We start from the raw sequence: 25,301 nt of genomic DNA, 5'->3' as shown, positions 1-25,301 counted from the left end.
ACCCCTCCCCTGGAGGCAGGGAAATCTCATTAACAGGAAGCACAGCTGAGGAGTGAGTCAGGGGGAATAGGGAGTCCTGGTTTCCATGCTCCTCCTGCTCTAACCATTAGATAACACTCCTCTCCCGGCCTTAACTGGGCATACAACCCAGCAGGGCCGGCTTTAGGCCTATTCCACCAATTCCCCCGAATTGGGCCCCGCGCCTAAGAGGGCCCTGCGCCCAGTGAGAATCCCTTCCCTGGCTAGAGGAACCTTTTTAATTTTTACTCACCTGGCGGCACTTTGGGTCTTCAGCGGCGGGTCCTTCGCTTACTCTGGGTCTTCGGCGACACTTCAGCAGCGGGTCCTTCAGTGCCGCTGAAGACCTGGAACGAGTGAAGGACCCACCGCCGAAGTGCCGCCAAAGACTCAGAGCACCGCCCGGTGAAGACAAGCCCCACGTGTTTTTTTATGTGTGTGTGTGTTTTTTTTTTAAAGTAATCCCTGCCAGGGCCCCGTCGAAACTGTTTGAATTGGGCCCCGCCCTTCAAAAAGCCGGCCCTGCAACCCAGGAGACCTGGCTCCTAGTCCTCCCCCTAGCAGACCGCATTCCTTTCCCAGGGGTGGGGACAGAACCCAGGAGTCCTGATTCCCAGCCTCCTGCTCTAATTCCAAGACAAAACTCTACCCCACTAGCTCTCGCCTCCTGCCAAGGAGCAGATTTGTGGTTCTTTGAAAGCGTGTGTGTCTCATCCATTTGGCATCACCCCGCCCGGTGGACTCGACCCCAGATCAGTAGTTGCTTCTGCTGACAGGTACCATGGCCAAAAGTTCCACTCCCACTGGCAAGGCAAACATTGCTGAGCTGTTCCCAGGCCATCAGCCTGCTGGGCGAATTTAGTGCCCCATGTGATTTATGGAGAGGGAAGTAAAAAAGGGACGTTTGGGGCGATACAACACGCTCTGTTCTCACAGTGTTTCCAGTGCAAGAGATCCAGAGCATTCAGGGAAGCACCTACATTTTGGGCGGTGCAATTTCCCTGTTTCTCCTGAGCGTCCCTGCCACATGACCTAAGGGTTTGTCTACACAAGGGGAAGCTATTCCAGATTAAGGCAGGGCGTGAATTTGAAGTGCTATAGCTATTCCTATGTATCTCCCTGTATGGACACGAGAAAGTCTTACCCCAAATGAGCTTAATCCACTTCCGAAGCACTCTTACTCTGGAATTGGAACGTCCACATGGGGAACTATTCTGCAGTAGCTATTCCAGTTAATTTCCCCATGTGGAGAAGTCCTAAGTCCTAATTGTTTAACTACAATTTATGCCCACTTTAAAGACTCTTTATGCAGCCATGATGGTGCAAAGGGGGGCTTAATGTCAATGAGAAACAGATCCATTATGCTGAGAACTGTATATTCCCCACAAGGCACTTTGATTTAGAAATGCCACCGCCGAGCCTCATGGGAGTTGTAGTGTGGGAGCCTTGTGCCCTCATTCTCCTGTGTGGATCAGCCCTCTGGTTGGACAACATCTCCCACAATGCACCCCGGTCACCTCGCTGATCGTCTGCTGTACGTCCCATGGCCACGGTGCATCATGGGAAACGTAGTCTGGCTGGGGAGCCCACCCCATACAGCAGAATGGGGGCATGAGGCAGCCAAACTACAAACCCCATGAGGCAACGTGGTAGCATTTCCCAATCAACTTTTTTTCAGTTGTGTGGATGATATATTTTTGTTTTTGGGTGTTCTGGTTTTTTGACAAAAAGTTGAAAATTTCCACAGAAAACCTACTTTCAACCTCCCCCAAATTCATTTCTGTCAAAAAAACAGGTTGTATGGAAATTTTTCAGCCAGCCCGATGTGTAGCACACCTTCCCCCTGCACCCAAAAGCTCTTGTGAGGGTCCAGACAGAGGCCAAATCTCCTTTCATTTAGGTCTAAGCGCCGTTACAGACTGTACCAGGTCACCCCAACACCTTCCAGCCAGGCTGGGGCGAACAGCAGAAACGGTTCAGCTTATCGCCATCCCACAATGCATAGAGATGCCTTTAGTCTCCCAGAATGCACCACGGGATAGATACACATTTCTGGAGCTCTTCACTCGGAAACCAGTTCCACTCAACTCACTCCATTAGGAACGGTTCCCTTCTGTGGTGTAGACGCAGCCTGAGATCCACTCTAACCACAGCTCTCACCTGGCCTAGGTAACCTGCTCAGAGGGGCCAGCTGGGACCACTCGGATCTGATCATAGATGGTGGTGATCAGTGGTCTCTCGCTCGGGAAGCCAGAGTCCTAAGAGAACAAGAAAAAAAACCCTAATTTGTTTGCCCAAACTGGAAATGGCTCTTCATTCACTGAAGGCCCTTAGGAGCTGGGCGCGTGTCCCTGAGGTCAGTAGCTGCATAGAACAATGAAGAGGGAATTCCACAATGAGTCACAGTCATTTATCCCCTTGCCAGACACACAATAAATTAGACCATTTTTGTCTTCGAGGAACAATGATCTTGTGTCTAAGGGCAATTGTGGGCAACGGGAAATACCCTCAGTCATACTGGACTAGATCTTTACTCAGAGTTTGCTCAGTCCTCACTCACTGCAACTCCTATTGCTGTCAGTGGGAGTTTTCCCTGCGTAAAAATTCTAGGTTATGTAGAAATTCCAGTTTTGCCCACCACTGAAATGCAGCCACCTCTGGGGTGGGGGTGTAGCAGCTGTTTCACATCACACAGTAACACAGTACAGGGATTACTTGCTCAGCTCTGAAATGCAGCCACCTCTGGGGTGGGGTGGGGCAGCTGTTTAACAACCACACAGCAAAACTGCTCAGTAGTTTAGGACAGGAAATGAAGAAGAAACCCCTATCTCTGAAACATCAGGGAAAGTTTGGGAGGCAGAAGGGAGTTACTCAAAATACCAGGATACATAAATAACAGACTGGAGACAGGAGTGAGACTGACACCCTTCCTGGTGTGCGTCATGGGAGCACATTTATCAGAAGCTGCTATCTCTGTAGAGAAACAACAGCTGGCAACTTCAATATCATCTCGCAGCAGCTCAGTATGCTGTTTCCAGACCAGCCACTCTCCAGCAAACAAGGCTAATTAATATCATGCAGGGTCACAGACCAATCAGTGCAATTTCCTGGAGTTACTGAGGTTCCAGCTTATTTGAAACAAAAATTGCAAGCAAAGTAAAAAGGCCTGCAGGCCAGCGCGGAGGTGCTCAGAGGTGCGGCCGATTGCCCAGGTGGGCTGGCCGGGTCACCCCGAGACCAGGAGAACATGTGCTGCTGCGGGGTGCTCTGGGGCCAGTGTGATGCAAGTTCACAAGCTGTTTGCTGATCAACACCAGGGCTGGGCTTACCTTCCAGCAGAGGTGCCGGGTCCCAAGGGAGAACTGAGGCTGGGGGATAACTCCCCACTAAGGGAACTCACCTGGTCGTTCCCCTCCGGAGGGCTCCTCCTCTTGATCTCAGCGTAGTGGGGCTCTGAAGAACATTCCTCCTCTGGGACCGTGGGGACAGCAGCTTAGGGGAGAATGTGGGACAGATCATTATCCTACACTGAGAGGCTGTGGGGGACCCTGCCAGGTCTGGGGATTCAGTGACCACGTCCCAGCACTAATAATCCCCACTGAGGGCCAGAGAATAATTATCCTCTTTTACAGATGGGGAAACTGAGGCACAGAGGAGGGCAGTGACTAGCACAAGGTCACCCAGCAGGTCAGGGACTAGAACTGCAGGTCTCCTGAATCCCCGTCCAGTGCGCTATCCACTAGGCCACGCAGCCTCCCAGATTCTGCTCTCACTTACCCTGGCCTGACTCTGGAGTCAGTCCAGCGACTCTGATGAATGGCCCCTTTCAAGGCCATCAGTGCAATTACTGCAGATTTGCCCCAGCGTAGCCGAGATCAGAGCTTGCCTCTGTGTCCGGCCCCCCCCGGGATCCTGCCCAGTCTTGGGCATGCCAGACCCAGGCCAGCTGCATGGGGGAGTTTTCCCCTCTGTGCAGTGAGGATACTGATACCGGCCCGTCTCACAGGGGCTGCTGCAGCAATGTACACAACGGAGGTTGCGTGGCACCTGCTAACTTGGCCGTCACTCCAGGGATTGACCCGAGGACCTCCAGAGCTAAAAGCCAGAGCGGCTACAGGTTCATCAAAGCGGCCGTACTGGGTCAGACCAATGGCCCAGCTAGCCCAGCCTCCTGCCTCGGACAGTGGCCGGTGCCAGACGCTTGAGAGGGAATGAACAGAACAGGAGAACTGCTGAGTGATCCAGCCCCTGTCGTCCTGTCCCCGCTTCTGGCATCAGCTTGAGCTAAAGTTCTCCAGGAGGAGCCGTAACAGAGTCTGTAGATGCACAGAGAGGGCCCGGCCCCACACTCCCCACTGTGGGTTACACATGCAAAACACTCCAGTGAAACGCATGACACAAAGTGTTATTAGTTTAAACAAATCTTGAACGGAAACGTTAACACAATGCCAGCCGTGACGGCCAGCTGTAACCCTTTAGCAGCCGCACTGGCTATGGTACGACTCCTCTCACCAGGCAGCATTACACCCAGCAATAAGCATTTGTTTTTCTCTGACAGTATGTTGACTTCCCGTCCCCTCTCCCTCCATCATGGATTGTCCAGCAGTTTTGAACCTACGGCTTTCACCTCCAAAACACAACCGCCTCCCACTTGAGCTAAAGGAGTCACTCCAGTAGCTGGTAACAGTAGAAGGTTTTTATCAACCATCCATTAGAGAAGGAGGCAACACACACTTTATATGTATGTGCCATATGCCAGACAGGATCTTTACTGTCTAACATTCAAGAGAAGAGAACAAACAGTGTAACCATAAAACACAGGGAAGTGTGGGAGGGGAAAGTAGCCGGCAGAATTACTCATGAATTAGTTAATAAATCAGCAATTATTTATTTGTGACCCATCAGCTGACTGGGGCCATTAGTGTTTCTGTAAGAAGGACGTTACTTACCTCGGCCGACTGGCTTTTTCCTCCTTGTCTTCCACAGCCACATCCCGACACAGGCTGCTGTGACGACGATCAGCCCAATGCAAAGAGGCCCCATCCATATGGCTGTGTCTGTGTCTGTGTCTGTGACGACAGATCAGAAAAACATGATGCCCTGCCCAGCTCGACACCGACTGGGAAAATGCAGGGCAAGGCAGTGTTCCCCGGTCTGGCTGCGCGTGGGAAGAAGGATCGACGGCTCTTTGTCTAGCACTTGATCCCATGCCTGTGGTACCCTTTCTATTGGCTCCAGTGGACTTTGGATCCAGATCCCAGACCATATGGCCAGGTGCTTTGTAAATAAGACACCAAGGTCCTTGCCCACTGGCGATCTGAATAACGCTCGAGCCATACGTTTTAAGGCCAGAACGGACCAATAGGATCACATAGGCTGACTTCCCGACCCGTGACCTAAACCTCAGACTTCTCAGCGTACGTCTGCACCGCAATTCAAAACCCGCGGCAGGCCCGTGCCAGCTGACTCAGCCCGCAGGGCTCGGGCTATGGAACTGTTTAACTGCAGCACAGACATCCAGGCTTGGGCTCCAGGACCCTGCGAGATGGGAGAGCCCCACAGCCCAAGACAGAATGTCTCCACGGCAATCAAACAGCCCCTGGGAGTCTGAGTCAGCTGGCCCGGGCCAGCTGCGGTTTCTAGCTGCAGTGTAGACACCCCCTGAGTGCCTTGGCGGAGGTTCCTGCAAGAGGAGGATTGGCTGTGTGCATTGTGTGACCTCCTCTGTTGGAGGAAACAGGATTCGTGCGCAGTCTTTAAACAGCGAAATGACGCTGGAAAATACCCAGGCTCTGCCTCGTTGATTCCTCCCGCACCAAGCTCAGCTGTCCTGCCAGGCCCCGAATTCTGCTGCGGCTCAGCAGAGGGGCAACACTATAGTGAGTAATAAAAGGCGAGGTTGGGACAGGCTGTAAATCCCTCACCTCTGCTTTGGCAGATGCTCTGCAGGTCAAGTGAGACGCTCTTCTGGTCCACGGGGTTGCTGGCCGTGCAGGTGAAGGTAGAGTCCGGGGGGTCGGGCTGCAGAGACAGGCGGAGGGTCCTGCCCTCCGGGGTGAGCTGGTACCGCTCCAAATCACCCAGGTCTCGGGGTGGGTTCCCTCTCCTCCAGGAGACGTTAACCGCTTCCCTGCCAGACACCTGACACTGCAGAGTGACATTGCACCCAGCTGCCGTGCTGGAGAGCAAGTGACTCTCTATCTCCGGCGCTGGCACTGGCTCTGTGTTTAAATCACAAAGAAAACCCTTATCCCGGAACCCCAGCAATGCCGGGCTGGAGGGGCCCTCGGGAGGTCGTCTAGTCCCGCCCCCGGCATTGAGGCAGGGCCAAGTCAGCCTAGACCAGGCCACATTGAGCCCATTATTCATCTCCTACCTCCAGTGAACACGGAGAACAACTGATCCCGGCCTCTTTATCGCAGCCCTTCAGATTCCCCCACACCCCCGTCTCCCTTTCCCCAGACTAGACATGCCGAGTGTTCTTAACTGCCTCACACGTCCGGCTTCCTGAACCTTTTCTCATTTCTGTTGCTCTCCTGTGGACTCTCTCCAGTTGGTCCACGTCTTTCCTAAACCGCGGGGCCCAGAACTGGACACGGGATCGAGCTGAGGCATCGCCAGCGCTCGGTAGGGCAGGACCGTGACCTCCCGGGTCTGACCTATGATGCTCCTGTTCCTACACCCCCGAGGGATATCAGCCCTTTTCACAACTGCACCACACTGCTGGCCCATATTCAGTTTGTGGATCCACCCTAACCCCAGCTCAGCAGTTCTGCCGCCTGGCCACTCAGTTTCCATTCTGCAGCTGCTTTTCCTGCCTACATGAAGGCAGGCCCTGCAGGTGACAGGACTGGCCGAGTGCCAGCTGGCAAGTCACCCGCCATGTCTAAGCAATAGCAGGATGAACCTGCAGGGCTCGAGTCACACCAGCTGGGCAGAGCTGTGCTCATCAGAGCCGGATACTCCCCGAGCAGGGGGGCAGCCAGAGCTTCCATCATCCTCTGCCCCCAGGGACTCCCCCCAGTGGCAGCAGCTGTAAGCCCCACCAGCGGCCCCACCGAGACCCCTCCACGAGAGGCTGCATCCAGGCTTCCTCTGCCAGCCCGGCTACGGCTCTCCCTGGCATGCTGCCCTGTACTGGGTGCTACTGGCCACCTATGATCCCCCTCTGCTGCATCTTCCATTGCTGCAACCTTCCCCTCGGGAGAATTTCTCTCTCTGGGGCCCTGGCACCCGCTCTGTGCCAGCCTGGTTAACGTACCCTCCTGTGACGGGGCGGGACAGCCAGGGCCGGCTCTAGGTTTTTTGCCGCCCCAAGCAAAACATTTTTTGGCTGCCCCCCCCAGACATGAGCCCCCACCCCCAGTGCCCCCACTCACACCCCCTGCTGCCCCAGCACTGGGCTCCCCCCCCAAATGTGGGATCCGCTACCAGCACACTGCAGCCGAGCCCTGGCCCAGCTGCGACTCTGTCCCCATGCGGGTGGAGCTGCTGGGCAGCACGGAGCGGGAGTACTTCCAGGTGGCAGCGCGGCTACGGGGTGGCACAAAGAACATGGCCCCCTCCCTGGGCTTCGCAGCACTGCTGGTGGCCAAGGTGGATCAGTTCGCGCTCACCGCCCTCACCCCCGACATGCTGGCGGCCAAAGACCTGGAGAGCCCCCTGGACCTGCTGCTCTTCAGCCTCACGGTGCCCTGGCCCAGCCCCGGCAGGAGGGAAGGCGAGGATCTCCAGCTGTGGGGCTACCTGCTCAGCACCGACGAACCCAGCCGGCCGCTCACCTCCTCACACACTCCAGGAGCCCCTCACTGCCATCGCAGCCCGGGCTCAGCTCCAGGAGACCCCGTTTCCCTCCCTCCCCGGCTCCTCACACACACTGGGTAGGGCCACCCAGAGGATTCAGGGGGCCTGGGGCAAAGCAATTTTGGGGGTCCCTTCCATAAAAAAAAGTTGCAATACTATAGTAACATGTATTTGGAAATGTAAAAAATAACTAGTGAAAATTAATTTGTAATAATTTGAAAATACACCAAATACATTATTTAAAAACATTAAATGCTTTACTGGTCTGTCTACATTTGCAATTACATAATGGGCTGTTGCTGGGTGATGGTTGGTGCCAATGGGCTGTCACTGCCTGGAGGTGGTGCTGCTGTTGCCCAGGGCTGGGTGGGGAGCTGGGCTCTGGGGGGTGCCCGGCTCACAGGGGCTGGGCTCAGGACTGTGGGGAGATGGGGTCGGAGGTTGTCTGGCTCAGAGGGGCTCGCCTCAGAGCTGGGGGTCTGGGGTGGGGGGGATGGGTTCGGGGGGTGCCCGGCTCAAAGGGGATGGGGTTGGAGATGAGGGTCAGGGCTGTGGGGGATGGGGTCGGGGGGTGCCCGGCTCAACGGGGGCTGGGCTCGGAGCGGGGGGTCAGGGCGGGGAGGGGGCTGGGGCCGGGGGGTGCCCAGGTCCTAGGGGCTGGGCTTGGAGCTGGGGGTCAGGGCTGGGTGGGGAGGATGGGATTGGGGGGGTGCCCACCTCAGAGGGACTGGGCTTGGAGCTGGGGGTCAGGGCTGGGCCTGGGGGGGTAATGGGGTCGGGGGTGCCTGACAACCACCTCCCTGAGTCTCCCCCAGTCCAACCCCCCTTCCCTGGCCCCTGACCGCCCCCCCCAGAACCTGTGCCCCCTGAGTGTCTCCGGGACTCCCTGCCCCTTAGCCAAGCCCCCGGCCCCGGCTGCTTACCCCCGGCTCACTGCGCGCCTCGAGGAGCGGCCCTGCCCAGCGCTGCAGCCGCATGGCTCCGGAGGGGGCTGAGCTCTTCCCCGCTCAGAGCCGCGTGGTCAGGGGAGGAGCCACTTGGCCCGGAGCTCGTAGCCCCGCCCCCTCCCCACGCGGCTCGGAGCAGGACGGAGCTCAGCCCGCCCCCCCCCCCAGCCAAGTTGCTGCTGCTGCGCTGTGTAGGACCCGGGCGGAGGAGGAGCGGCCCGGGTTCTGCCGCCAGGCGGGGCCGCGCTACTGGTAAGGGGCCATCCCTCTCCCCCAAGCAGAGCCGAGAGCGCGGCCCTGCCCCGGCTGCAGGGGACGGGCCGCTCCTCGGCTCGCAGCGGCAGGATGAGCTGGGGCCCCAGCCTTTTGCCGCCCCCTAGATTTTGCCGCCCTAGGCACCAGCTTGTTTTGCTGGTGCCTAGAGCCGCCCCTGGGGACAGCCCCACACTGGTACAGCAGGGGTTAACCCTTCTTTGCTAGCAGAGGAAGCCACGCCCAGGAAGCTCTGCTGGGCATGCTCCAACTGGCAGACGGTATAAAAGCCTGCAGGTCTGCTCAGTCTGGGCTGGCCACCAGGGGAGAAGGACGCAGACCGTCAGCTCCTGCAGAAGGAGAGCCAGTGAGCCTGGACCGGGGCGTCAGCCGAGCAGAGGCCGTACCGGAGACCCCGGGGAGGGACGCCTGCCGCGAGGGACCTATGGGGGAACCGCTCCCACAACGCAGACGTCCAGCTAGACAGGGTAGGAAGTGACCCAGGGTGATTGTCGGGACTGACAGCCTTAAAGCTGTAGTACCGCTCGGCGTGTTGCGGGCGGATCCCCGCCGAGCGGGTGGCAAGGAGAGCTTGCCACAATCAGGGCCCTGGGTCGGGGCTCGGTGGAGAGGGCGGGCCCGAGTCCCCCTACCCCACCCCTTAAACCCCGCTCCGAAGGGGGTGTTTGTGGACTCTGGCCGCTAGGCCGCGCTACCCCGCTCCGAAGGGGGTGTTTGTGGACTCCGGCCGCTAGGCCGCGCTACCCCGCTCCGAAGGGGGTGTTTGTGGACTCCGGCCGCTAGGCCGTAATACGCCGGCTACCAGGGGCCGACCGACGGACAAGGGAGTGGCGTGGCGCTAGGCCCCCAGCTCGCCCCTGCCACTAGGGGGTGCTGGGGTACCAGACCCGTCACACCTCCTCTGGGGGAATGGAATCGACAACAGCGCTAGCTCCTCGTCGCTCCACGGGCAGGGGCCCAGCGAGCTCCCCGTGGCCCGGGGAAGGCAGAGTCTGACCAGCCCCAGTTATGGAGTCCCCGGGGGATCACTTGGCCAAGGGGTCAGTGGAGAAGGGAGAGGAGCTGGCTCATCCCATAAGCCACATACGTTTGTAACTGGCCTAACTGTCCTTGTGGGGTGTTGGCAGCCCAGCCCGGGGCCCCGGGAGCGCTGGGCGTTTGGCCAGGATGGAGGGGAAAGGTGATTGCGGATAACGCAGCCAATCGGGGTCAGATTCATAACCCAGATCTACCCCCAGCCGCTCTCCCAGCTGCCAAGGCCAGGCAGGGCTCTGCTCACAGAACACTGCCCCGCACCCAGGGCAGCGGCTCAGGTGACCTGGGCGTAAGCTCAGGGTGGGCAGATGAATAGGGAGTATCATAGAGTAACGATAGATACGGAGACAGAGCGATGGATAGTCAAGCCCCTGCACATGGTCCCTTCTGACCTTGGAGTCTACGAGTCTATCAGGATCATCTAGCTCAGGGGTTCTCAAACCTTTGTACTGGTGACCCCTTTCACACAGCAAGCCTCTGTGTGCAAACCCCCCCCCATACATTAAAAACACTTTTAAATATATTTAACACCATTATAAATGCTAGATGCAAAGCAGGGTTTGGGGGGGAGGCTGACTGCTCGAGACCCCCCCCCATGTAATAACCTCGTGACCCCTGAAGGGTCCTGACCCCCATTTTGAGAACCCCTGATAGTGCGACCTCCTGCCCATCACAGGCCACAGAACCTCACCCACCCACTCCTGTAATAGACCCCTCACCTCTGGCTGAGTTAATGATGGATAAAGAGACAGAAGATACCTGGGTAAATAGACTTTTCTTTTCCCCTTTTCCTCACTGCACTAAGAGCCATAATTTGTCTCATTTCACAGGTGGCAGCTGTTCTGTTTTTCTAAATGTGGGTTTTATGGAACCTGATAAGCTTATTTGCATTAGAAACACACAGGAAGATTCGGTGTGAATCTTCCTCTGAGTTTCGGAGACTCGGTGTGAATCGCTGGATTCATCCTCGTCTCTCAGATTTTGGTTCTAGGTTGGAATTTATAAGGAAAAAGGGCCATTTTCCCAATGCTGATTCAGACACAATCAAAATCCATCAGGAACAGCCAGTCCCGTGCAGGGCCGGCTCTAGACCCCAGCGCGGCTAGCACGCGCATGGGGCGGCCCTTTCCCGGGGGGGGGGGCGGCAGGCTGGGCCGGCGGACCTGCCGCAGTCATGCCTGCGGGAGGTCCACCGGAGCCCCGGGACGAACGGACCTCCCGCAGGCATGACTGCGGACGGTTCGCAGGTCCCGCGGCTCGGGTGGATCTCCAGCAGAGCCGCCGGACCAGCGAACCGCCTGCAGCTGCGGGAGGTCCAGCCGAGCCGCGCGACCAGCGAATCCTCCGCAGTCATGCCCGCGGGAGGTCCGCTGCTCCCGCGGCTCTGGGGCACCTCCCGGCCATGACTGCTTGGGGCGGCCAAAAACGTAGAGCCGCCCCTGGTCCCGTGAGATTGTGGCCCAAGATGGCAGAAATCTCTCTGAACGTCTTATCTTACTAGAATTTGTCCATGCTGGACTGAAATGTGAGAATAGCCCAGCTGAATGGCCCATCCTGACGTGACCTTGCACCTGTGGCACCTCTTGTGGTGCAGAGGAGACAGGACTGGGTTGTGAGGGGTAGGAAGGGGATATTTTAGTGAGGCTGCTGCTCATGGACAGATCCTGTGGTTCCCCTTAAGCCCTATTTTGAAGGAGTAAATGGTGCAGAGACCTTGTGCTGGTCCCTCTGCATGGGGTGAATTTCACCTACGTGCCCAAAATCAGAGCTTCAGCCACACCCTTGTATTTCTGGAAACTGGGTTACAGCTAAGAAATCGATTTGTCGTCACTTACCATAGACTGCGAGGAGAAAGGCCTGTTCCTCCACAGTTGCTGGTACTATCTTAATCCGGGCCACATAAACTCCGCTATCGCCCAGCTCCAGAGCCTTGATCCTCAGCGAGGTCTCGTTGTACTTTTCTAGCCTCTGCTTAAATCTGTCGCTGGGATTGGGTCGCTCAAACTTCCCCGCACTGAACTCAGCCAGCTGGATCGTCACACCTGACACAGCACGAAAGCTCCATTCGATTTCTTTCACCTTTTTCCCAGGGGATAGATCCACAGACAGCACGACCGATCCTCCCAGAATCCCATTCACCTGGTGGTGGGGAGTCAGTGCTTGGCTAATTACGATCCCTAAAAAATGCAAAACCAACCAAAAACAATCAATCCGCCATCAGAAAAGACTGTGATATTTTATCAGGATGCTGCTGAATATGAACCACTAAAGCTGTCACTTTCTTTTATCACGCTTTGGAACAAAACACAGGGCTGACAGGCACGTGGAGGACAAGAACGAAGGAGTTAACAGGACATTATGTCCCTTCACCCGGTATTTCTTACAGACAGACAGAGGCTGCGGGTGGTGAGAACATTTCATTCACACCCACCCACATAATTTCACATTCATCCTTAAATAGAACTTAGGCCCTTCCCAGGTTTTTAAATTGTATTTGAGAACAGGAATAGTTTGTTCTCTGCAACAGAACCTATATTTCTTATACGCCAACACAGGTTTTACCTATTGCAGCCACCCCACGAATGGCAGGTAACCAATAAAATAGCCACGTTTGTCACTTATAGTCTGTAGCGTCATTTTGGTCTCCCTTATAATTTGATATCTAAGGTAATTCTGCTGGTGTTAAACACACCTCATCTCACCCCAGTGAGAAAGGCCAGGGGCGTATTATCTTGCTACTCACATTTGTTCTTTGTGTTGTCCTTCCATCGTCTCCCTAATTAACTACGGCAATTCCAATGGGAAGGAGGCTCCTTCTTCACTGACTTCCTCCCCTAAACTAGTGCTGTGTTGCTGTGCGCTGTTGAACAGCTGCCCCGCTCCACCTCAGAAGTGGTCGCATTAAAGTGGGTTATTCATCATTATTATTATTTCCATTTCAGGAGCACCTAGCAGCCCCAGTTGAGATCAGAGCCCTATTGTGCTAGTAGTGACAGACAGTCCCTGCCCCCAAAGAATTTGGAAACTAGGGAGGGTGGGGAGAGGGGCAGATTTTCAGAAGAGCTCTGTATGTGGGAGCAGAGCTCTTGTGAAAAATCCAGTCCTGTAGGTCTTGAGTCTAGAGCCTTCCCCACACGCCTCTCCTTCCTCCCAGGAAGGACCAACTTCTACCTATAGACCCAAATCACCTCACCCTTACGCAGGCACAGCTGCCATTAACTTGACTCTTAAGGGGAGTTTTGCCTGAGTAAGAACTGCAGGATTTGGCCTGTATTCTATAAAGATCACTGGGATGAAACCGGCCACACGAAAAGTCAGGTCTTTGTGAATTTCAGTCTCATCTGAGCCCCGTTCTTTGTCTGCCCTGCTGCCCTTTGAGGGAGAAGCGACAGATGCGATTGCGTATTGAAAGGAAGATCAAGTGACCACATCACAGACTTTATTCTGCATTAACTCTTCCAGTGGCCAAAATTATAAGCTGCTTGTTTCCTGTATTGCAGAGACATTTCCGTGCTCAGAGTCAGGAGAGGGGGGGTTGTGGGGGCTGGGTTGTGCTTTTCTCCCTCTTACTGGCCACTGGTAATTTCTTCTCAGCCTCAGCTCAGTTATTTGAATCTCCCTCCCCCCGTGGAAACTGCTCCTGATCTCCGACCGAGGCTGATTTGGTTTGCAAAGCACAAGCTGAACTGGCTAGCCAAACGCACGACCAAACAAACCGCACAGCATGTAATAGCAGCACATGCGACACACGTGTCCTCACGTGAGATGCATAGATTTACTACTTGGGAGTCCAAAATAGTCCTTTAGCTGTGTGGAAAAGGGCCAGGACATGATTCTCACAGAGGGCAGGGGATTCACGGCAGAATATCTACCTACCTGTACAGATCTAGCTCTAGATAGTTGGATGTGTTCTTACCTCGGCTTCCCATAGCCACGCAGGCAGAGCCGCTCCGCCTATCACCCTGGTTAGCAGCACATGCTGCGCCTCAGGCTGTCCTGCTGCTTTAACCCCAGATAAAAGCAGAGTTGCCATGTGTCTGGTCACTGCTATTTTAACTGGCGCTCGCTCAGCTGAGTTCACTACACACCTTCGGGGCTGGATTTAGGGGCAGACGACCCAGGTGACCCCCTGGGGTGCTGGGCTTGGAGGCGCTGGACTCAGGGGGCTGGTTTTGTTGTTAGCAACAAAAGGGCAAAATAGATCGTTTGAAGCAAAATGTTCCGGGTGTTCTGTAGGTGGATTCATTTGTCATGTTCGGACATGTCAGTCTTAAAATGAAGAAGTTTCTCTAAGCTTAGAGGAAATGAATTTCTTTTTATAGGCTTATACACGGCATGAATAAATATAGATTTATATAGCCTGCAAATTTATTATCCTATATGACAGTGATGAATCGTGTGTGCAAATCGTGCAAAGTCATGGAATGGGCTGCAAATGCCGGACAAACAAGGCATTCAAAAGTTTAACACATGGAGGGGGGGTGCCAAAGACGCTCCTCGCCTGGGGCTCCGTTCGGTCTGGGGCCCTGCGCAGTGAAGACACACGTGGACCCTGCTCTAGATGCGGAAAGGGGCCCTCAAGTTGCAACAAATCTAATTGACACTAATTTGAATGTCTCTTGACACTGCCGGAGCGGAGTAAAGGGCCTAGGGTGCGTCTGCACTGGAGCTGTAGATGTCCAGTACCTGTGCGAGCTCAGATCAAGCTAGCAGGGGGGTTGTGACCTCACCGGTTCCTAGCTGGGTTTCAGACGGGATCCCACATGGGCTGCGCCCGTGCAGCTGTGGCTTCCCGGCTGTTTTTAGTGCACCAGCTGGATCACAGCTAGCGGAGGTGCAGCTACCCAAGCCCCCAGCGCCAGTGCAGAGCATGTCTACGCAGCTACAAAACCCGGCAGCAGCAAGACACAGAGCCTGGAACAACTGACTTGGGCTCATAGCTGTGTAAACACTCGGTCTGGAGCCAGGGCTCTGAGACCCTCCCGCCTTGTGGGCTGCAGCCTGATCCCAAACGTCTCTGCTGCTTTTCTAGCCCAAGAGCCTGAGTGAGCGACCCAGGCTCGGAGACTCGCTCTCACGGGTCCTTTTTTGCTGTGTAGACGTACCCGGAGTGCAAATGAGAATCAGGCTCTAGGGTTTTAAGCAGGGCTTCATTTGTGCCAGGTCTTGCCAAGGCTGAGCCCCGGCACCGCTGGGTCTGGCAGTTCAGAGCCCTGACACCACTGGCAGTACAGAGCCCCGGCACCACTGCGCTTGCTGCATCAGTTATGAAAGAACAAAAATTGCTTGAGCCCGGCACCTCTTCCATTACAAATTAAGCCCTGGTTTTAAGGGTTTGAAGAGTTCGTGGTGATAGATTAGCAGAGTCCCGTCCGCGCCATGGGCATGGCTGCGTTACACTCATGCCGCGTTACTATCTGCCTTTTATTTAGAAATGGGACCGATCCAGAACCATGGACCCGACCTCCCTCCAATTCTCAGACGTTCCGATCCACAACCAGATTTCACAGCTGGGGCCTCCCTCGGTACAAACTGGATCAGAACCAGATCAGAGCCTCTTCCCATTGTGAGCAAGCGAATACTCAGCTCTTGGCTTGGGCCAGATGTAGCTTTGATCCTTAACAACAAGTCATTAATTAACGGTTAATTAGTAGGGGGTTTCCAGGGAGTCATTACATTCGTTAAGCAAGAACATTTCTACAGCTGATCAACAAGCCCTGGAGGGAACACACACGCTGACCCGAACAGCTGCTGTTACCCAAGGATTTGGACAGCTGCCGTCCCGCAAGACAGGATGGAATTTCACGGGCCCACCGATCAGTCTGTATTTTTGCAGCCAAAATTATAGACGGGTGCAACTGTTAGGCCTGAATAAAGATGTAGCACAAAACCAGTTGTGCCAACCTGACAAAAATCAGGCTAGCAGAGGTTTCTGGGAAAATCCAGAGTGAAATACTGAAAAGCAGTATTGTCTTACAAAGCCCTGGGAAACCGTGAGATCAGTGAACGGGCTGGGACCAGCTGTGTTATATTGAGAGACAAACTGTCTCAAGCACTGATAAGGAACACAAGCATCTCACAGTTCTGACTAACTCCCTGATTTAGTGTTCAGTGTGTTTTTAACTCCCTCACATTCCTAACCTTTGGCGCTTGTTGAGATATTAACAATTCAATATTGTAGAGACTAGGCATGCGTATATATTAAAAGGTGTCTAATTTCTAGTTGTTAGACGAAGGGGGTGGGTTGCTCTAGTGAATGATTTATGACGTAATAAAACTGTCTATATAAGCTATACTAAGTTGTAAAGGGGGGGCTGGTTCTTTTCGGATACGAGCTGTTCTTTACTGATATGTGCACTTATCAATAAAGAACTTTTTATCGGACCTTGCTGGTGTTGCCTGGTCTCTCTGCGGTCAGACAACGAACTTCGCTGTTGGGGTTCGAGTCCCCGACATCTTTGGCGACTCCGGTCGGGACTTTGTCTGACTCTCCGGCGGGGGATCAGACTCTGAGGCAACGCAGCGCGCATCCTCTGATTTAGAGGAGCCTTGCCTGGTAATCTGATCTCTGCGTCGGCGATAAGGCGAGTTCTGTGAACCAGCTGAAGCTCGTAGAAATCCAGCAACATCCACCTACCCGTTGAGTAGGGTTAAGGTTGCCTGGGTTAGAGTCCCAGTGCAGATTGTCGGGGTTCGAGTCCCTGACAACTTAGGTCTGGGTTAGAGTCCCAGTCCAGGTCTGGGTTAGAGTCCCAGTCCAGGTTTGAACAGGATCCAAGTAGTCTGGGTTAGAGTCCCAGCCTGGGTTTGAGTCCCAGTCCAGGTGTTCGAGTCCCCTGGAGAGGTAAGTGAGCGCTCGACGCGGGAGGTGGGGGTTAGAGTCCCTTTACCTTGACGCGGGGAAGAGGGGTTAGAGTCCCCTTACAAAATGGAACAAGTTGGCAGTAAGTGTCTGGGGGACGCCCCATTGTCTCTAATACTTAAAGATTGAAAGAAGATTTCTGGAACCAGGTAGTTTTTGGAGCTGTATGTTTAAAGCTGTATGGAGAGCTCTTGTAAAAATCCCCCAGCATATGCCCCAGAGCCACACTGGGAGGGACGTCTGTCTCTCTTGGGCTCACGCCATCTGAATTTTATTGACTGTGCAGCAACATATGATGCATCGTGGTAATAGGAAATAATGGCCTTGGTGTGTGTGTGTGTGTGTGTGTGTGGAAAATGGGGGAGAGACACTCTAAATATTCCACCTCACCCCCTAAGGGTACCCCAGCATGTTACATGTACGTACATTATGGTCTTAAAACCTGCAGGTATTTAGAGAATTGGAATCTTTACACGCGTGAAAATCTATCTAAACAATGCCCATTAGAAGGTACCTTTAATCTAGATAAGATCATATATCTCAAAGGAGCTTTTAATCACCAAAGAAAAGCCTCTGACACAGTGTGAGCAATTTGTCTAGGAACGGGTTAATTTGAAATTCAGCCTGACTTGGTGAAACTGGAGAAGCCACAGGCTGGAATCTGAACTGGACTCTCTGAAAGAGACACTGCAGGAGATTCCAGGGTGTAAAAAACAGCTCTCCCAAGAGCGGAAGCATGTTGGAAATTCTGGACAAGCTGTATACAGGATAATCTCCCGTCTGCCTATTCCCCTTCTCTGAACGTTATACAGACGTGGCCAGTTTGGACATGTGTGAGTATTAAAGTGGCTTAAGGGTTGAAGTATTCATGTTCTTCCTGAGTAATGTGGGAACGTTCCCAACACTCTTCATTGTTGTTTTATTATTTTTAATTAAGCTTTAAAATTTGATTATATGGTGTGTTTCCCCAACGTCCTGCAGTAGATGAATTGGTAACAAATTTGTCACAGTTTGGTGAGCAATTGAGAATAGGGGAGCCCTATAGAATTTACACCATCTATCTGTTTTACCTTTGTTTTGTGTTTGTTTTGTTTGGTACTGTTGGTCTTATATGTTGAGGATTGCATGATTAAAGGTGAGCCTACTCTCAGCTGCAGTAAGTCTGAGAACTGGAGAGGGGTTTAGCATTTTTCTCTCCACCCTGGTTGACCGGAAGGGTGGCAGGTGGATCTACCCCCAGTCGTAGCAGGACTGGGCAATAGAGTAGTTGGAGAAAAGGGATGAGATGTGTACTTGATAACTAGAATTGAGCAATTAAGGGCATAGATCATGAACCAGGCGGCAACTCCAACCTGCACCAGGGCAAGTTGCAGGCCTTGAGACAGGACTTCCAGTTAGAAAAGGAAGCCCTTCAGGGACTTGGTAAAATTTAACCATTTGTGCTCAGCATATGTTGTAACAGCAGTGTGTTTGCTACAAGAGGAAATTAAATAGTTCAACGCCAGTGGGCCATGTGTTTTGCCCAGGTGGCAAGCCTCACAGGGGAGGACTCGAGTAGTTTGGTGAGTAGAAATGTTTTAGGGAAAGGACCAGAAGGGTGGGGGCTACTTAAAAAGCCCACCCTCCTAGCTAATACGTTGGTACCCATGGAAAGAAACGGTTCAGCAAAAAAAAAAAAAAAAAAGGATCGGGCCCAGGCGGCCAGGCAACAGACAGACGAATTGTTAAACAGGTTGAAAACTTTTCGGGTGTAGTGAAAGAACAGAGTAAGTAAGTATACGCATAGGGGTTCAAATACTCAGAAGAATATTTGGAATGGTGATCTGAGTTGGTAAGTGGTTGTTGAAAGGACAAGCAAGTGATTTAAGGCACAGTGAAAAGTTAACTCTATAGTTGCTGGAGGGAACAGCAGTTGAATTTTGTAAATGTACTAAAGTAAAAAGTTCTTGGTGTCTTTGAAATGTTTGTAAATAAATTCAGGCAAAGAAATTATTAGATTGCAATCATTTAGCTATGAACAATTTTGTTAAATTAGCTGAAGAATGTATACAGTGCTATGTAATTAAAATTGTATTAGGCTCTAACAGCACTGTGAGTGATGATGTTTTCTTTCAGTGTTTACAAGCAGGAGTTACAAGTACAAAGCGAGCCAGTGAGCATCTGTATTAATGCAAATTATCTAACTAATAAGATAGGAGCCACTAAAACAGGGGTTGCCTATACAACACATACAAGACAATATGGGGTAATTCCCTTGTTTTGCCTAAAATCAACAAGAGTATTTGTATATTTTTAGTAATGATTGCCTGCCCAGAAGGGGTAGACTTCTGTTTCTGTCTTTCAGATAATCAGAGAAAACTGATGCCGGCTGAACAGCATTCAACGTACCATGATTTGCTGGCACAGTAAAAATTGTGTTTTGTGTTCTATGTTCTGTCTTGTGGTGTTTGTCTGTGGCCAAATTGATGTGTTTAATATTTTTATGGGATGGGATGGTTTAAAATCAAGCAGCAGTGTTGGATTAAAATGCAGATATTTGTTTTGTTCAACTTAGAATACAAAGTGTTTGGATGCATCAGAAAAATGTGATATACTAAAGTCTAATACATTTTCTTAAGTAGGAGAAAGATACTACATTGGCCAAAACTTTTAATTGACAATTGTTATTGAAATTTGCATATTAACAGTCTTTGAAAGCAAGGACATGGAAAGTTAACCCACTCCCCATATTGTACATGGGATCCTTCTGGCTACCTCAGACTTCTAGCCAGAGGGCTGGGGATGGTGGAAAGCTATTGGCCTACAGTTTGTATTAAATGAACTCATCAAAGTGGGTGTGCTTGTCTTGGTTTGTTGTTCTTAAGCTCTGTAATAACATTATTTTAGTGAAATGGTATATGTGGCATATATTAGATAAGACTAATGTACTGTATAACAGCAATGTGTATGTGTTCATTGTTAACACCAGGTGTATACATAAAACGTGAAAGTTTTTTTTGTAGGTTAAAAAAAAAATAGCTGAGAAGGGAAGCGAAAAAAAAAAAAAACACAAGTTGACTGAAAAAAAACAAACGAGATAACATGCTCAGTTTAAAGCTGAGACACTGACTTTGTTCAAGGACACTCCTCACAGCTAAGACTTGGCTAACCCTCAAAAGGAACAAGGGGGGGACTTAAATTTGCCCATGCAGCTATGAAATTTGTAAACTCTGCAAAAACACTAATGCAATGTGTTAGGTTTCTTTTCTCACAGGTACAGAAGAAACAACCCAAAGATCCTAGCAGCCTGCCCCTCCTTGGAACCAGGAGACTGGGTCTACATAACGATCCATCAACGAAAGACTGCCTTGGCTCCATGCTGGAAAGGCCCGTATTGAGTCCTGCTGACTACCAACACCGCTGTGAAGTGCCAAAGACTGACTGTTTGGACCCAGGATTCTCTCTGCAAAAAGACCCCTCCACCTCACAAGAATTCTCCTACTGATAATAAGCCTATTCTTTTTTCTAGTTCTATTGTGCTTCTGAACAGCATGGCAAAAGGACAAAGTAACGTGCTGGTTGAACCTCTCCCTTGTCCACGGACAAATCTATTGTGCCTTTGAATTTTTCTAAAAGAAGCAAAACCATTACAGGGTGATGTACTGATAATCTCTTCCCTGTAGAATGCTAAACTACATCTGTTTTGGGAAAGAAGAAAAAAACACCTCACTCCACTGACATTGCCAAAGTCCAGGAATTCCTGACCAGAAAGGACATTAAGAACTGACCCTGGTGAAGAAACAAAGAATTACACACTGGCAGGACGAAATTTGTGGGACTTATATTTGGAACTGTGGTATTAATTGGATTTTGGGGTTTATTCTACAGGCTGCGCCCTGTGTTTTGGATAAATCCTTCAGCACGTATTGCCCTCCCTCATTGCATTTTGAATAACATTGTCCTTATCCAGTTTTCAGATCGCTTTTACATACCCAGATTGCTCACAAGGGGCTGCCATTAGATTAGCACAACAGAGGGCCTGGGTTATTTCCTCTGGAAAGAAAGAGAATTGACCAAATCCCTGTGGTCTAGGGGCCAATGGTACACTGCCATTTGGAATATTCTTAAAGGCCAAGAAAATGATGAGAAATTGGGCCAACTAGAAAAGGCCACTAGACTTACTTTTGAAGCTCAGCTGTGTTAAGTTCAGGCTGGAGTTGGTAGTTACATGTTATTTCAGCCCTTAGTTCTGTGACCCAGACGTTACTGACAGAGATGGTACTGAATATCACTGAGGATGGGAAGGCATTGCAGTGGGATCTAGTATGTTTAAATTGATCCTGAGCATTGGACTTGGCCCACTGCCCTTACAGACACACAGGAGCACCATCTGATCTGTGGTCATGCAGACATACTTGGACACTTTCTGGATGAAAGTGCGGATATTCATAGTGCTCCTTCCAAGCATTTGGACCGGTTAGGGTGGGTGTGGGCTCCCACATACCAGATCCTGCCGGGTCCATGGGGAGGATGCATGTGGAACTGAATTATTTACCGAGACATTTGGGACATTAGACCACTTGGTATACCTAACTGATTTATAGTCAGTGCCCCACACCAATGAACTGTTACCCCTGAAGGCGATTTGTAGCTTCGTCTGCAACTGGAGAAACCGTAACCCGGTTGTGCCCTGCCAAGCAGTAATTTGTTGTCCCAAGAGTCCCGTTGGTCCTCTAGGGACAAAGGGGGGATTGTTAGGCCTGAATAAAGATGTAGCACAAAACCAGTTGTGCCAACCTGACAAAAATCAGGCTAGCAGAGGTTTCTGGGAAAATCCAGAGTGAAATACTGAAAAGCAGTATTGTCTTACAAAGCCCTGGGAAACCGTGAGATCAGTGAACGGGCTGGGACCAGCTGTGTTATATTGAGAGACAAACTGTCTCAAGCACTGATAAGGAACACAAGCATCTCACAGTTCTGACTAACTCCCTGGTTTAGTGTTCAGTGTGTTTTTAACTCCCTCACATTCCTAACCTTTGGCGCTTGTTGAGATATTAACAATTCAATATTGTAGAGACTAGGCATGCGTATATATTAAAAGGTGTCTAATTTCTAGTTGTTAGACGAAGGGGGTGGGTTGCTCTAGTGAATGATTTATGACGTAATAAAACTGTCTATATAAGCTATACTAAGTTGTAAAGGGGGGGCTGGTTCTTTTCGGATACGAGCTGTTCTTTACTGATACGTGCACTTATCAATAAAGAACTTTTTATCGGACCTTGCTGGTGTTGCCTGGTCTCTCTGCGGTCAGACAACGAACTTCGCTGTTGGGGTTCGAGTCCCCGACACAACCGAACCCCAGATCCAAGGATCCTGAACTCTGGGGCATTCACATTCCAGGTCCCGCTATGTCTAACTGGGTCCCTCTCGATACAAAATGAGAGGCCCCGGCACACTGCTAACAGGAGTAACCAACGATCTTACAGAAGCTCTAAAACCTGGCTGGAGGCCGTGGTGATGGGCAGCATATTTAAGAGGAAGAATCGTGCGTGCCAGCCAAGCCTTTGGCTGGATACATGATCCTTTTCCTATAGACATGCCTCCCTCGCCCTCGGGTGACACACTGAACTTTAAGTCTGCAAGGAACAGGGCTAGAGAGGGAGGCCACGTCTACACGGGATACTGGTTGGTTCACAATACTGGCAAAGCGCTCCTAGTGCGGACACGGCTGATAGCAGCAAAGCTGCGCTTTTCCCGGTATCGCTTATTCCACCATTCCTGAACCAAACTAGCTATACTGGTAAAACCGTGTCTGTGCCAGCGGCTTCTGTAGGCCAGGAATCACTCTCCTCCCACCCCGGCATAGATGTATCACTGCAAAGGCAGGCAAAGCCGCTATTTGCACTGGTAGCATTTAACCCTGCTTGGAACTGGGGTAAACGGCATTGGTGTAAATGGCACAGAGCGGTTCGCCCAGCCTACGGGCAGGGTTTGCAGTCACCCCAGTGATCCGAGCAGAGCAGTCGGCTGGCTGGAGTCAGTGCAAATCCCCCAGCGTGAACCAAAATTTACTTTCTTTTAAAGACAGAGCAGTTCTCCAGCAGTCCTATCACCTGCTAGACAAAGCTCACTCGTGCTGGTCACAAGTAGCAATATGATAACATAACAATTGAAATAATTATGTAAATTAGACTGGCGCCAGCTAAACAAGGGCTGTCCGACGCCAGATCTCAGCCGGGGGAGTCCAGCAAATGAAGATCTATTTCTCTCTCTCTTTCTCCTTTCGTACTACACAGTTTCAAATACATGTTCTCTGTGTGTATCTATCTTCCTCCTGTATTTTCCACTGCATACACCTGATGAAGTGGGTTTTAGCCCACGAAAGCTTATGCTCAAATAAATGTGTTAGTCTCTAAGGTGCCACAAGGACTCCTGTTCTTTTCGCTGATACAGACTAACACGGCTCCCGCTCTGAACATTTCAGAGGAGTAGCTGTGTTAGTCTGTATCAGTAAAAACAACGAGGAGTCCTTGTGGCACCTTAGAGACTAACAAATTTATTTGAACATAAGTTTTCATGGGCTAAAACCCACTGCATCAGATGCATGGAGTGAGCAGGGTTTTTTTTGTCTATTTTACTCCTAGCTCTGTTATTAGGGTGTCCTCATTTAAGATCCGCTTTTCCAATTTGCTTTTAATGTAGAAGAAAAATCTGACCTTAACCCTAAAGCTAACTCACCTGGTGTGAGACCGAGAGACTTTTTCTGCGTTTCAGGGGGGGTGAAATGATACGGTCACAGTTTTCTGAATATAGTTTTTGACCATTTTTTTATTCTTGCTATAATTTCCTCCTGGGAATTGGGTGGATGGAAGAGATAGAAAAGACAAAGAAAGAGTCTAGAATGGAAACTCAGTTGTAAGCTTAACTGCGGAGTCCTATCACTCCATAATCTAGCAGAGCAGATAAACTTTTCCATCTTTAGCCTCCTCTTCCCAGGTAGCAGGAACCCCCGTCCCATTTAGCAACGTGCCAAGGGCAGAAGGACCAGACCCTGTAAGCTTAGAACCTGCGATCTAGACATTTGCCAATCTCAGGGGTAAAATATCTTCTATCAAATGAAGGAAACACCAGTTAACATTTCTTTCCTTCTCAAACGTTTCTATGCCCAAATTACAAGACCAGCAAATAACACTCATCCAAAATATATTCAGAAAATGTGAGCGTCTCATTTTAAAGCCCTTATGAGTTATTCGCTAGGTTTCCCTTCCAATCGGTTCCACACACATCTGGATGTCCCAGGGCTCGGTTTAATTGTCCTAGGAGCAGTTTTAAGACAAAAGACATCGAAATCTAGGTGTAGGAATAGCACGGGAGGTGCTTAGACAGAGGCAGACAGGCATTCTCTAGCAGCCTATACATTTCTAACTCCCAAATCCATTAAACTTTTCGTTTCTCTAGCACTCTCCAAACGTCCCCATTTTCTGACATTCTACGGAAAGGTATTTTTTTTAAAGAGCAGCAGTGGAGCAGAATAAAGAATGAATAAAACACTGATATGAACCTTCTGGCTTGTTTTTGGGCCTCTATAGCTTGTATTGTAAATCTCTCTAGATTCACTGTACATACAACAGCATCCAAAACCATCAAGTACCCAGAGCTTTTGAGCATATAAATACAAACAAATCACCGAATTGAATAAATCCACAGAAAAATCCAAATGGGTCACAGGCATAAAAAGCAGCACAGATCAACTCTCATTCATCCTCGCAGCCAGTCAAAGCATGAACAGTGCACAGAAATCAAGGTTTTCCAAGGTCTTTGGTTACTTTTATTTGACAATTGTCAGAAGATTTTTTGATTGATAAGATTCCGACTTCCCTCTCCAATGTTTCATGCCACTTGCGCTGCCTGTTTTCTAAATCCCTAGAACTAAAATCCATTTGGGGATAAGAGTGTTACAAACTAGTGAGCATTTTAAATAGGTTCAGTGACTCACCAGATATTATTTATCAAATAATTATTCCGATAATATTCAGCTAGTGGTCACTGACCATTCACTGCTCCCCTGTTGATTCTAAACTATTGCACATATAGACACAGCAGCTGCTCTGAGTGCATGAACTTAGGATAATTTGCTAAAGAATCTAGTTACTCCCTGCAACCAACCATATAGTTAATGAGACACCTTGAATCTCCAGCACTTTACTACTGAAGAAAAACTCCTGCTTCCCTGCCCACGTGTGGGTCTTTCCCCAGTGCTGGTAGATTTTAAGCCAGTAATTAGTCACTTACCTGCCAAGAAACTGAGCAGCGTCAGGAGCAGTAAGGGGACAGAGGGGCGTCTCACCTCCATGCCTTCATCTTTGCCTGTAGCTGAAACTATG

General features: G+C 50.9%; 1 protein-coding gene and 1 long non-coding RNA gene across 2 annotated transcripts; one reads left to right on the top strand and one right to left on the bottom strand.

The window, feature by feature from the left end:
• Window positions 1–603: 603 nt before the first annotated feature.
• Window positions 604–25,301, bottom strand: LOC120390650 (T-lymphocyte surface antigen Ly-9-like). The gene is made up of 6 exons (XM_039513413.1): window positions 25,210–25,301; window positions 11,912–12,253; window positions 5,943–6,239; window positions 4,968–5,087; window positions 3,419–3,510; window positions 604–2,276 (listed from the first exon to the last, which is right to left on the bottom strand). The coding sequence occupies exons 1-6, from the start codon at window positions 25,268–25,270 to the stop codon at window positions 2,184–2,186; spliced, it is 1,005 nt and encodes a 334-aa protein (XP_039369347.1). The 5' UTR covers window positions 25,271–25,301; the 3' UTR covers window positions 604–2,183.
• On the top strand, window positions 9,354–16,405 carry LOC120390651. Its single transcript, XR_005591106.1, has 3 exons — window positions 9,354–9,508; window positions 12,387–12,449; window positions 15,509–16,405. It is a non-coding gene; the product is annotated as an uncharacterized LOC120390651 (long non-coding RNA).

This window comes from Mauremys reevesii, linkage group 24 (genome assembly GCF_016161935.1).
Source record: "Mauremys reevesii isolate NIE-2019 linkage group 24, ASM1616193v1, whole genome shotgun sequence".
NCBI lineage: Eukaryota > Metazoa > Chordata > Testudines > Geoemydidae > Mauremys > Mauremys reevesii.
This window is presented reverse-complemented; position numbering and strand designations above follow the sequence as displayed.